At 52.4% G+C, this 13,949-nt stretch overlaps 3 protein-coding genes across 3 annotated transcripts; 2 read left to right on the forward strand and 1 right to left on the reverse strand.

Annotated features, from left to right (window-relative positions):
* Positions 1–6,592: 6,592 nt before the first annotated feature.
* Positions 6,593–7,530, forward strand: J4E93_010130 (uncharacterized protein; the record flags this gene model as incomplete). The annotated part of the gene is made up of 2 exons (XM_049348015.1): positions 6,593–6,622; positions 6,673–7,530. 2 exons carry the CDS (start codon positions 6,593–6,595, stop codon positions 7,528–7,530), a joined length of 888 nt encoding a protein of 295 aa, XP_049194748.1.
* A 333-nt stretch (positions 7,531–7,863) lies between these two features.
* J4E93_010131 (uncharacterized protein) lies at positions 7,864–9,442 on the forward strand (the record flags this gene model as incomplete). Its single annotated transcript, XM_049348016.1, has 3 exons — positions 7,864–7,958; positions 8,253–9,117; positions 9,173–9,442. 3 exons carry the CDS (start codon positions 7,864–7,866, stop codon positions 9,440–9,442), a joined length of 1,230 nt encoding a protein of 409 aa, XP_049194749.1.
* Positions 9,443–9,577: 135 nt separating this feature from the next.
* On the reverse strand, positions 9,578–11,623 carry J4E93_010132 (uncharacterized protein; the record flags this gene model as incomplete). The annotated part of the gene is made up of 2 exons (XM_049348017.1): positions 9,578–9,785; positions 9,846–11,623. The coding sequence occupies 2 exons, from the start codon at positions 11,621–11,623 to the stop codon at positions 9,578–9,580; spliced, it is 1,986 nt and encodes a 661-aa protein (XP_049194750.1).
* Between the last annotated feature and the right edge of the window lie 2,326 nt (positions 11,624–13,949).

Genomic DNA, 13,949 nt, shown 5'->3' on the forward strand with positions numbered 1-13,949 from the left:
CTTATAACACGACATTAGGGAGCTATTAGGGGCGACAGCTATCTCAGAAATATCGCATTTTATCACCCTATCCTACCCCTAACAACCCCCCTACGGTGCGCGTGACGGTGGTATTGCGGTGGCACAAGGCAGACGAGCGACTTACAACTTTCGAGATCCATATGCACCCTTACAACCAAGTCCTCTCTAATTGGAAGTATCTTTGATAGGAGTATTTGAAGTGTACCCAGGTAGTCTTTGCACTGTGCGGTTACTCGTAGGGATGATCGCCGAAACGTAGAGGTTACAAACGTGTTAAAGTCATTCCAACTTCATTCCTATTACCAATGCTTCACTACTGACGCTCCCCAGATTATGTGTATCTAGGCAGTTCCATAGACACTACCTACGTAGTTCCATCATCCAACGCTTGACGATACGTCACTAGCCAAGACCTGGTACGTCTCACAGCCCCGCCCCGTGCACGGTATCAACTGCTTGCAGCCTGAACACTCTGACCCTCCACAGCCTCTGCACCGTCCGGGTCTCAGATTCCTCCCGCACTCTGTGCAAAACAACGGCTGCCCTCCATCTCTCGTACGTGTCTCCTCATTCACTACCACATCCATTAGCCCCCCACTATCCCCACTAAAGCCTGGGAAACAGCAGAATAGAGGTGAGCATCCGTAGAATATATTAAATTGTACGTTGACGCACCCCACACTTACGGGCGCTGCCTCTGATTGAAGCCACTCCAACATCCTCCGCACCTAACGGTGTGTCTTTCTTCCGCTTAACCCTCATCTTGACTTTATTCCCCCCATTGGCAAGGCCAGCTCGCAACTGCGACTGATCCGGTCGTCTGACCTTTGACAAACGTCCGCGTCAATTCTCCACCGTAATATTAGGCATTCTGACCGTCTGCCGTTGCCCCAGCGGAGGCAAATACTCAGTCGGCACCCTAGAATATATATCTGGGCATGTGAAATTCGGATTGCTAAGCCACCCTTAGAATCTTCTGGAACACTCTGTTAACACCGCTTAAATCCTGGCTGATATCGCAGCGCATAAGCGTTGTGTAACCAGGCCGAGCCAATCCAGGTTGCGATACACTGTCACGCGCATGGAGACTGGCAAGCTGAGAGGTGCTAGTGTGTCTTCGGCTTAGACTGTTGCTTAGTCTTTTGGGGGTTAGATACATTTACCGCATGCGCTATGCTGTTCATGTCGAGGCTTTACCCAAAGAATACAGCAGTGGGATCTGTGACAGATGAGCACTTGCTTTCAGTGAGGGTATCTTATCCGTTCACGCTAGACTGAGGGATAGGCCAACAAGCGAAAATGAGATCAGTGCTGGCGCTTCGGATAGCACATAGATGTTTCCCAGAGCTCGCACCAGTGGATGCAGCCATATTCCTTCTCACTTTGCAAAATCGTAAGCTTCAGGCGCACAAGACACCAGGTGAGCAAACACGCTTTATCATATCGAACACCAATTGCATTTATGAGACTAAATGGTTCAAGACAAAGCTCGATGGTTCGAAGTACGGCGACCAGAGTAGGCAAAAAGACCAATCGAAGTCCGCCGGTGTTGGACTGCTACCGAAGCAGTCAAACATCGCGACATAGCTCTCAACAGACAGAATGACATCTCTCCTCAACTAGATCCAGAAGTCGAGCTCCTTAGCCACATCTTCTCTCGATAAGGACGGCTGCTTGTTTACAGAACCAGCTGCTGTCAGCGACGCGTCGGGCTGGCAAGCCGCGTCAATGTAATGGGGTTTCCGGCTTTTGTTTCCACGATGCGAAGAGGGCCGAGAAGCAATGGGAGTAGTCGAATCTTTAGAATTGTAATCGGGTCGACGGGAATAATAGATAAGAGGTGACTTTTCGACTACCGTCTTTCGCTCTCTCGTTGCATGGTCTGGCCTAGCGGATCGAACACTCGGCGCGTCTGGGGCAGATCTGGTTGGCGAAACTTGCGGATGCGTGCGGGACGATGCGCCCGGTTTGCGATCTTTGGGATGGCCTGCGGCACTCTGCGAACTACTCATGCCGTTTGCACTGCCTGGTCTCGGGTCCAGTGTCTGTACTGAGGCGAGAGTAGCTGCATCACGAACAGCGTTTTTCTTGCGGCATTTTCGTACAAACTTGTGGTTTTCCTTAATAGCCTTGATCTTTGCTTTCTCCCATCCCTCTCTTATCCTGCTATGACGGCTGCTAGTCAGGAATAAGTAACCTTGATCCTGAGGAAGTCTAAAGCGAATCTTGTCAATTACTTCGCCGTAGTCAGCGATATGTATAAAAGCTAAGGGAGCAGACAGCTTACTGCGGCGACGCTGGCTGTCAACAACATGCCCATCTGTGGAGAGAGAAGTTCGAACTTTTCCATGACATTTCATAGCCTCTTCATCAGTAGTAGAACTTCCTGAAGTCAAGACTCGGCTTTCTTGTTTGGTAATCGATGTCCGCTTTGACCCAATGCTCTCTCGTTCTGGGCCAAGGCATCTCTCGGCATCTTCTTCATCCCAAAGACGACTACGGAGTGACTCAGGGTACCGTTCTTCGGATGAGATTCGCTTGTGTGCTTTGTTTCGCAAAAGACCAAGTTTTTTGAGTTGCTCACGTACCCGATCGTGTTCTTGATCATCTACCAGCGCATCGTCAGCAAAAGACCTTCTCAACGACCCCATTCAAGGCTCACCAGGTTGGTGTAGTCCCGGTGCCTCCGCATGCGTGGACCCTGAATTACGGTATTCTTCCCATGCTCGTAACTGGGCTTCATATGCTTCGCGATTCATGGTCCCTAGATTGAGAATATAGTCGCGAGGGTGCAGATGTTCAATAGAGCTTCTCAAAGCCTAGAATCTTTTATATCACGTCCAAATGAGTCCACCGCAGTGCATGACTGACCCGAGTAGGAGTACGCATGGTCGTTGACGGCGTCTGTGAGTGACGCGTGAGAGAAGCTGCCTCAAAGGTGTACATGTTGAGTCTTCGTATGACGCATCGGTGTATGACTGCACGCGAACGGTATGACTCCGAGGTTTACCTCTTATCAGATACCGACTGAGAAAACTGAATCGGAGGGAGGAAGATACCCTGCAAAGATGCGTGCAAATCTTGGCCCATGAGATTGCGGCGTTTTCAGGCGCATGAAATGCCAGATCCTTTGCGCCACCGCCAGATTGTCTCACCTTTGGGGCCAACAACAATCACATTGAGCTTGGACTCCAGAGTTCAAAGCGATCGCAGCGGTGACGAAAGCCCAACTTGACATGCCACGTATCTTCCGCCTGGATAGTCCACCGTAAACCGGAAGACGCAGCGCACGCCAGTCCCGCGGAGCATCTCGGCATCGACCCTGTAATCAGTAGTTCCTTGGACGCAACCCTTTTGGGTGAAGACTCAATGCTTGTAGTGTTGAAATGCAATCGTGCGTCGAAACATGTTTAAGTATTGGCCCCAGACTTGCGCAAAGGGCAGCCCCTTGCGTATGCCCTTTGTTATCGCACAGCCCCCAGCCTCAGGCTTGGCCGAAATATCTGAGTGCAGATTGGTCCAGATTCAACTGCGCTGCAGGAGGAAAATTGGTGCCGAGCGTCGCACTCGTAGATTTAGCAGCTGGTGGTCGCTTTTGATGCATATCTAATAGGTCAACATCCAGCGTTTTATTTACCAGCGCTCTTATCAAGTTTCGAATACCGGAAAGACCTACACGCGATTTTATCCGCCTCCCCCGAGCCGGAACGCCTTCAGATTTGGATGACAACCGAAAAGACACGAGAGATAGAGACCGATGACGTCGAGATCTTCAAAATGGCTCAGCGGCTGTCGATGGATTGTATAACGACCTTGGGTAGCGAGAGAGAAGACAAGGAATGTGCGGAAAGAGAAGGGAAGGACGAGCATGCCAGGCCTGTGCTAGCTCGTAGGCACACTGAACCCATACCTTTTCGAACCACGAAGCCAGATCTGCATGTCGCAACAAATAACAGATCCGTTAGCGACTCTCACAACGTTGCTGAAGAGGCGATTTCGCTGGTTCATCACCACACATTCTATGCGCAGTCCTCCAGGAAACAGTGCTCGGAGAGTACGATCGAAGATCCACCACTGCAGTCGGAGTCTTCGTACCCAAAAAGCAGCCTGGCCTCGTCAGCCACATGGCCTGATCCCTGTGTCTCAGAGGATCACCGCGCCCTTGACGAGCGCACAGGAGCTACAGCAAGACGCCTTTTGAAATCGGCGATTAGTACGAGGCACTCAACATTGGGGAATATCCCCAGATCCGCCGTGCAGGCAAGCGACTTTCGCCTACCTCCTCAACAGCCGGAGAAACGCTTCGTTGACGACATCGGGATGTTGTTTCCTGGGGTCTCCGATCGTCAGCAATGTACTCGATCCGAAGCGCATTTTGTGACTTCCTTTCGCCTCTGCGAACCCACAGAGTACACGACTGCGCTAGCAGACCATGGTCTCACGTATGAAGATTATTGTCGCTTGATCACTGCGCTGCGGGACTTCTTGAACACGATCTGGACGGGAATAAGGAGAAAGAAATGCGCAGGACCAGTCTCGGCATCCACTGCTGAAGCCTCTAAACGCAAGACTTCCCGAAAGAAGCACGGGCCAGGCAAATGCGGCAGGTTTTGGGATACAACCGAACAGTTGAAGAAAAACCAGCAAGAGGCCGTTGCGCTCAATCAGCTACTCGAGGAAATAACGTGGAACCTCCAGGCTAAGGGCGTTTCGGTGATGGTTTGCGTGCATTCATTCTCGCTTTTCGCGCCCTCTCGTATCTCAGAGTCACATATTCAGATACTCCATGTCGACCGCGACCAAACCTTGCAAGCGGCACTGATGTCTGCGCCTCCAGGCAAGCCCAGTCAGCGTATGGGGCCGCGTCTGTCTTTCGTCGATGCATTTCCATCTGCTGAGGAGTCTGACCCAAGACCAACACTTGAGCGTCAAGCAATGTCTGCGTCGGAGACGATCGGGTGTGCAAATGACCCCATTCCCCACCACGCACAAAGTCGGGACCGTTCGAAGCCATATCCTCTTTGGCCTAATGCTGTCCCGCTTCGCAAACGGCAGGTTCTGAATGCCAACATCGACCGATATGGTGTCGATCCTTACTTTCGAACCTGGATGAGAGCAAGCATCAATGCCAGCACGCGGCGCAGTACATATGCAAAGTATCTGGCTGAGATGGAAGACAATCCTCTAGCGAATAGGAGGAAGCAGTATGCCGATACTACACTGAAGCAAGATATCGTTGCCGCGCTGGTGAGCGATGATCGAGCGTGGAAGGAGCAGTTTCCTAGTGCTGTGAACAGAACCAGCTACGAGCATAACAGAAGATTGGAATGCCGTCAGACGGTAGAACGAGGTACCAGACTCCGAGTACTGCGCTTCTCTTTTAGACATCCCATCTATCCACCTCATACACCTGAAATGGACGCGCTCGGTCTCAACAAGCATGCGTACCACGCAATCTTGACGGACATCGACCGAATGCACACGAAGATGCGCCTCAACACGAGATGTCCAGGAATGTATGTGTTAGCGTCGTTGATGAAGGTTCGGCGAAAGTGTACTAAGGATGCGGTTATGAAAGCGAGGGAGTACATCCGACGATTGAACGCGTCACAACGAGAACTTGTGTGGACCATTGAGAAGATACCCTGGGTGTACGATAAAGGAGGCGGGAGGAATCGTACAGAATGGGAAATCAGCGCTTGGAACGCAGCAGATCCGCTCGAGCTGCTCATGCAGCTTGAGAGATGGGGGATTATCCAGAACCGAATGAGTCTTGGCGATGAAGATTGATCACGCGTTCGCTCTGGGCGTTGAGGTCCGAATGGAAAGATTCATCGTGCTGCAATATCAGTGGCTCCGCAAAATATGCAGTATCAACCAAAAAGTGTTCTTTGGGATGGTGATGTGACAAGGAAGGTGGGAAAGCGCAAAGTAACAGCTCAAGAAGATGAGTGACGGCGCCCGCGGGCCCGCGGGCGTGCGCGCGACTTCCACACTCACGATCAGGATCTGGCTAGCGCCTTGGCGCGGCGGTGGATTTCCGCGCGATGTGCTAAGCAAACCCCAACATCAGCCTTCTGGCGACTTGAACCTGATCTATTGGCATGCCACCTTCGGTGTGATTACAGTATCAGCTTACGGCGATAGAGCCCTTATCATGCACTACTTCCGCAGCGAAGCTTCTGGAGAGTGCTTGTCGGACAGATTGAGTACACCGGCCTTATATCTACCCAAGCACCTGAGTGTCGACGAACACTAGTATCGTAAGCAATGACGCCACAACATAACCAGATTGCATACCATGTGCGGCTTGGATTCGGCCTTCGTTACTAAGTTGACGCGGTTGTACGACGCGGATTGGGAAGCAGGGCGGATTTGGGGATGTGGGGCCCTATACCTGCATCATAGCTATACATAATCACGTCTTCCTCGTGGTATATATGAGACAGCGTCTTCATCGGCAGAGTCAACCACACAATCCACGATACTAACAAGCTCAAGATCACTTTTCACACTACAATCTATTCAAGCATCCGATCTGTTCAGACTCCACCATCAACACTTATCTAGCATGTCTATCAAGAACGTCATCATCATCGGCGTAGGTACACCTGCCAAGCTTCTCCTGTATACAACAACTAACAACATCAGGCGAGCGGCAACCTTGGTCCCTCCATTTTGAACGCCTTCCTCAAAGATTCTTCCTTCAACACAACTGTCCTCTCGCGCCAAGGCTCCAGCTCGACCTTTCCCGAAGGCGTCAAAGTCATCCGCGCGGACTATGAGTCCCACGACAGCTTGAAGGAAGCGTTCCAAGGCCAAGACGCTGTCCTTTCAATCGTCGGCGGCATGGCACTGGGCGACCAAAACAAACTGATCGATGCCGCCATCGCAGCGGGTGTGAAGCGTTTCCTTCCTTCAGAGTATGGAAGCAACAATCTTGACGAGCGCGCTCACGAGATCGTGCCTGCGTTCGTCGCGAAGTTCGAGACGATCAACTACCTCAAGACCAAGGAGAAGGAGATTAGCTGGACTGGCATCGCCACTGGCCCCTTCTTCGACTGGGGCCTCAGGGTAGCGTTCTTGGGCTTTGACGGCAAGTCAAAGACTGCTACCCTCTTTGATGATGGTGAAGCTGTTTTCTCAAGCACCAACCTCAACCAAATCGGTGTTGCGACTGTCAACGCACTCAAGAACCCCGACTTGACTAAGAACCAATATGTCTACATTAGTGGATTCCAGACAACGCAAAAGGAGATCTTGGCCACAGCAGAGAAGGTCACTGGCACGAAGTGGACTGTCAAAAAGGTCAATGTGAAGGAGCACATCGAGCAAGGACGTGCCAAGCTCCAGTCGGGAGATCATATGGGTATCATGAATTTGATTCAAGGCGCCACGTTTGGCAAGGAACAGCAACTGGGTGACTTCGCATACAAGGGTCTTTGGAACGAGAAGCTGGGCGTGCCCAAGGAGGATCTCGAGGAGACTGTCAAGGCCGTGTTTACTTGAGAAGGGGACAGGTAATAGTCACTTAGTCGTCCGATGTACTCATAATATCCAAAACATCTTACAATCGAAGATCAGATTAGTTATAAGTAACTAGTGATATTTCCAAGAATTGCAATCCCTTCTCAATGTTGTCCTGCGTGCATGATCATCGTCCGTTCTATGGAGGGAAGATGTGCGCTAGCCTCTTTGGGCCTAATCGGACCTGGGGAAGATCCCGGCGAATCTCCATCTGAAGGTTGATAGAATGGCCGATGACCAACACGCGTAGAATTGTCGCAACACGCCATTGGAACCACTTTTAATATCCAGAATATCATCTTACCAATCGCAAAGATGGCAGATCGCGCGGCGAAACGCATGCGACGGATAAGCACCGAGCATGACGAATCCGAGGGCGAGGGATGGGACCAGCGAGGAAACAGCACCAGGTATGTGGCTGACAAGGCGAGCGAATAGCTTGCACCCATCGCCAAGGGCAGCGCAGCGAGTACAACATCCCCAAGAGGCCGTCACTGCCCCCAGAGGCGCCCCTCTCACCACCACCTTTGTGCCACCCGCCTGCACACCCCTGCCCCAGGCCAACGGACCCGACGGCCTATCTGACGCCGTCGCAATCCTTCCTATCTGCCTCCTCCCGCTTTTGCCGGCCTTGCTCTTCGCTCCTCTGCAATCATGCCTCGCCTCCGCGCGCGCGCACCGCCAGCTCCTCTAACAATCTCCAGTGCCCCGACCGCTTCCTCGACCCGCCCTCGCCGCGGCACTGCCAACCAGTCGCCCGCTGCGGCTGTCATACAGCGCTCCTCGCCCGAAGAGACGCGCCAGTCGATCCACCTCACTGTCAAGTCATCGCCCAATAAGCTCAGACAGGCCACTGGTGGAGTTGTACCAAAGGCAGGCGTCAGCAGGCAGAACATAGTCGCGGGCAAACGCGCATCTAGGAGTAGTCGCGTAGTGCGGGAGATCGACAGCGAGGACGACGATGACGAAGATGACGACGACGCCGAGGAGGTTGATGCCATGGACGTGGACGACGACTCCGACGAGCCAGACGCTGAAGGAGACGAGGATGAGGACATGGACGCCGAGGGGGATGAAGACGACGACATGGAGGACACACCAGCACCACGCATCACCGTAAATGCGAGCAGAGGGATCCCCGTCCAGCCAGCGCCAGCCATAAAGCTCACAAAGGCACAAGACAAGGTCGAGGCCAAGGAAATGGCCATGGACGACGATGATGACGACGACCTCAGCGACCCCGACTCGGACCTTGAGGAGGAAGACGCAGAGGGCGAAGACGAGGATGCTGAGGGCGAGGAAGACGACGACATGGGTGTCACACCAGGTGGAGACATGGACGAGATGGACAGCGACGAAGACCTCAGCCGCGACCAGACCCCCGATGTCAGCAAGATGACGAAGCGTCAACGCGCCCTAATCAACGAAGAAGAAGACGGCGCACTCCTGGCTCTCTCAAACGAGGCACAGAAGAAGAAACACCTCACAGCCGAAGAGCACGCCATGCGAAGGGCAGAAATGGCAAGGCGGAGGAAGAACCTCAGCGAGAAGAGGAACGAAGAGGAGAAGGTTTGTTGAACCCAGCATATCTTAGTATACACAGTTACTGACCTTCCACCCCTAGCTCGACACCATCAACCGTCTCCTCAAGAAACAACCCCCGAAGCGCGGCCGTAAATCCATGATCGAGCTCAATGAAGATGGCGAAGAGATCGAACAGGAGCCCGAGCGAGCGAACCCACTCTACGTACGATACATCCAGAACGCCAAGGGGACACAACTTGCTGTGCCAGACGAGTGGCTCCAAGCCCCTGTCGGCAGTGTCTTCTCTGGGGAGACGCAGAAAGGGACCCAGAAGCCTTTCAGTGGACGCATGGTTGAGGAAGTTGCTTAGCCTTATCATTGGGTACACTCATCGATGACAAGGGGAAGAGTAGATGTACATTTAGCGGTGCATAATCACGGCGTTATTTGTCTTTTCTTATATACCGAGCTTCGATAGATCAAATATCCTATTTCCTGTCTCTATCTACTTCACCTCCAATCTCATAGCGTCATACTGCACATATACCGCTTCAGGCAACAACGCACTTTCGTAGTTGGTTCCGTTGTACGGCAGGCTGAGTATCAAACTGTTCTCCCCTTCCTTCAGCATAGCCGAAGGGAAAAGGAATTTGTGCGCGAGGTTGTAGCATATGACTGCTGAGCGGACGGCGCAGGATGAGGATTGGTTGTATCTGATGAGTTGGTTAGTGCACTGTACGGCAGATAATGCGTAACGGACAGTGAGGACTCACGGAATAACCCAAGGCTCAAGATCCACCCCATTCACATTAACCGTATACGGCAGATTCGAATACGGCTCACTCGCGTTAAAAACATCCGTATTCCCCGCCGCCGTCTTCGCACCCGCAAGCTGCACCGTAAACGTCGCCGTAGTCCTGTTCTTGAGCTCATTCGCCTTAGCATCAAACAGGATAGTCCAGTTATACGGATGATCAGGCACAGGTTCCGGACGCTCGTAGTTCGCTTTCCCGCCATAAACAGCCCAGTGGACGTAGTTGAGTGCTTGAGACGCGTCGTCCGTACCGACTTTGTACGTCACGCCTTCGGGGAACTCGTCGATGAAATCGTAGGCGCCCCAGTAGAGGCGGTACTCTTCCGTGAGGAGAGGGTGTGTCGGGGACTGGGCATAGCCGTGGCGGTACTCGCCTGAGGATTTATCGGGGGTGCCGATGCGGAAGAGTTCTGTGCCGGCGGACTCGGGGGTCCATGTCGCTGCTATCGAAGTTTCTTCTCCAGCGGAGACGAGAACGTCGTCTTGGATGTAGTCACCGAAGATACCGTCGGCGTAGATTGTCAGACGGTAGTTCCCTGCTTTCACACGCGGGATGGTGACTTCGCCGGCGGGAGAAATGTCTTCCCAGTATTGGTATGCTTTGGTGTCGAAGACGTTGTCTTGGAAGTCGTGGCCGCTCTCTGTGAGGATGGCGATGGGGTTCTTGGCTCCGGTGGGCAGGTTGATCTTTGCGTTCAGGGTACCACGACCGGAGGTGGGGACGAGGTTCGGTACGTGTTTTGCGATGGAATCGTAGAAATCGGCGTTCCATTCCGGACGGAGACCATACTGTTCTGCATCTTCCCGGAGTTCTTCGAGCGAGCCGCCTGAGTTGAAGTGGAAGTACTGTGGCCCAAAGGTACGGTCGAAGCCATCGGTGATGTTGGGTGTTTGATCGCCATGGTGGTTGGAGACCATGTAGTTGTACACGATGCCATCGACGACGAGATCGGAATGAACGGGGCCGTTGAAGTAAGTCTCGACCGTGTTGTGTACGAGCCACGCGCCGTAAGTTGAGCCATTGGCGCTACCAGTACCGTCGGCGTACATACCATGGGCCTTGTGATCGCGCCATGTGTCTTGGAAGGTGTACTTGGTAAAGTAGTCTCCTACGCCGGTAACGTATGGATCTTCTTTGTTGGCTAGCCACCATGTAGCATCTTGAACGGTGACTTGTCCTTCGGTATCCGGGCGGGGTGCAGCAAACTTCTCGTTGGTAACGAAGTGCGTGAAGAGTGCTGGTTCATGGTTTGGCCTGAACAGTGTGCGAAACTCTTGCAGATTACGCAGGAAGGGAGTGGTCTTGTTGTTGTATACCACCCGGCTGAAGGTATGCAGTCCTGTTTCCCCTTCTCTTAGAAACCAGTACTGCTCTAGCCTCTGACCGGTCGGAGCGTAGGTCTCGCCCATGCTGATACCCCCATACGAAGTATTAGTAGAATCTTTGCCGTTGAACAGCTGGTACTGAACATTGCTTCCTCGACCAGGTGTCCAGAAGCCAGATGGAGTGCAGTAACAGTCGAGATATGGACCGACTCCAGTGTTGCCATCTTCTGTCCCGAGGAGGTTCTGCCCGTCAAGAGTAAGGACATTGATATATCCTCTTGTCTTGCTCACAGACGCAACTAGACGATCGTTGGCAATAGTAAGACTCTGATTGTTCTGACTCGCGTTTAGAAAAGCCCATGCTTTCGAAGACAACAAGAGCGCCGCCGCGGTCGCTGTGGTGGAGCGCATATTGTGAACGGAAGGCGCCAACGAGCACTACTTGCCCTCGGAAGTACTTCGCTCCCCATTCTTATACAGGTCTTATCCAGGTACACGGGAAAATTAATTGAAGCTAAGCTCGATGATCCTGGCCGTAATCCGGGGTAAAGGAGGAGAGAGCTATGGGGAAGACGCGCTACTCGGCCCTTCGGCGTGAAAGCGACCGAGGACAGGGTCTGTTGGAGGGCGGGACGGCCTACATGTTGCTGTCGGAGATGCGATGAGTAAACAGGCCGCACTGTATGGCCTGTTAGTGCAGATTGAATCTCGTTTTTGCATTGAGAGGTGTGCAGAGGTTGTTGACGTCGTTGTGGTGCCGTGCTCGCAACTACCTAGCTCTGCTTCTGAAGAGCTATGACGAAACGCGCTCTGTTGCCATCACGTCATCATACACGCGCGTGTCATCGCAATTCTGTACTATTAGATGATACAGGACCCCATCCGATATACTCAAACGCATACTCAGGTACGAATTCATCCTCAATAGCGCTCACAGGCTCACCTGCGTGGCGGACGGGAACTCGAGCATGTGCACCCGTGTGCATCTGGTGCCTGGATACTGGGCACCTATGCCGTCTTACTATTCGCTTTGCCCCTACCTTGATTACTCTGTGACAGTCTCGCGAACAGAATAACGCGTCTTTCGACTATTGCCTGGCTTTGTTTCTCACTGGCCGTCGCCACGCCGCATGCCGTGCCACAATCAGCACAAGGATTGGCCCGACAACTGTTACGAGCTCGATGTCTTCGACACAAGCCTCCGCATGCATAAGTACTGTACAGCGGAGCGACCGTCCACCGTTGCGCATCGCAGGCAACGTCTTCACGCGCTCTACCAAGAAAACAAAAGAATCGACGCGGCACGCGTTCACCATCGGCGCTGATGCGCTGTCTGAAAGAATACCTCATCAAAACTCTGATCGAAGCTCCCTATGGCCGCATAGCGGAGAGAAATGGACGCAAACGAGAAGAATTCCTTGACAAACTCGGAGCTGCGGCTAGTGCTAAATGGAGTGGACGCCTACCGTCTGGAACAAGCGCGGAAAGTAACGACCTCTTTGACCTCTTCTCAAGCGCAGACGTCTCGATCCAGCAACAATCCCCGCTCTTCGCAAAGTTGCCTCTAGAGCTGCGGAGGCTCATTTACGCTTATGCCATCGGCGGGGAAAAACTCCAGCTTGAACTTCATGAAGACAGTGATACCGAAGCCCCGTTCAGCATGAGATGTGTTGAGGCACGAAGGATCTTGGCTTTCACGAGATCATGTAAACTTGCGTGAGTAAACTATACCTGTTCACTAGCTCAACTCGTGGCTCTATATTCAGCATCTGAAAGAGCCGTCACAGATATATCGAAGCGTCACAGTATGTCTACAGCGACAATACGTTTCGCATTCCCAACATCACAGCATTTTTCTGCCTTCAGCGCCTTCTCCCAGCGCGCTGGTCTCATACCATTCGTTATATAAGACTGAGATGGGCATATATGCAGACGGGCGAAATGTGGGAGTTTGTCCACGGATACCCGCCTTACAATGCCTCTTGCTGGTCGCTAATGTGGTCGAAAATCTCGAAAATGAGAGCACTGAAGCATGTGAGGGTAGAGATGGTGCCCGGGTCAGCATACATCTATGCTGACTATGAATATGCTTTGTTTACTCCATTAGAAACCGCCCAGGGATCGAAAGAGTTTGAAGTTTACGCTAGTTGGCCTGAACATAAAGACCTTCACCGTCAAGGAAAGACATGGCCGTTCAAAATCACGCGGGGAGTGGAGTGGCATTTCCCAAACCAAGTATAGGCCCCAGCCTGAGTCAAAGGGGCATTCTCTTCTTCGTTAAGAGTCCAGTTGGTGATATGAGCGCAATGGTTCCGCTAGGCTAGTTGTCATCCTCCCGAAGGACATCAAGTGGGCTTTGCTACGTTCACGATGAGCTAGATAGATTCCGCTCATAATCAGCGAGGGGCCACCCTGCTTGAACCACGCCCCAATAGGACGGTTACTGTGCCGCATTCACTTCGCCACATCCGGTGATTAGGCACCAACTTACCATATTACTGATGTGCTATTTCTACTTCGGATTGAACCGTCGCTTTATTACCAACGACCTTTCCATGCTCAGAACAGCGAGCTTATGATATCGTTCTTTCTTCCCCTTATCCAATCTTCCTCTACTTTCCGTCAATGGCCATGCGACCAATCAAAGACGCAGGCTGGTATGTGCTCAGCAAGTTTGTGCAAGCAGTGATCATACCTATAATGGATAGGGGCAGAGCCAAGAATTTTCAGGAGCGAA

The sequence above is a fragment of the Alternaria ventricosa genome, assembly GCF_023758065.1.
Source record: "Alternaria ventricosa strain BMP 2768 chromosome Unknown scaffold_27, whole genome shotgun sequence".
Classification (NCBI taxonomy): Eukaryota; Fungi; Ascomycota; class Dothideomycetes; order Pleosporales; family Pleosporaceae; genus Alternaria; species Alternaria ventricosa.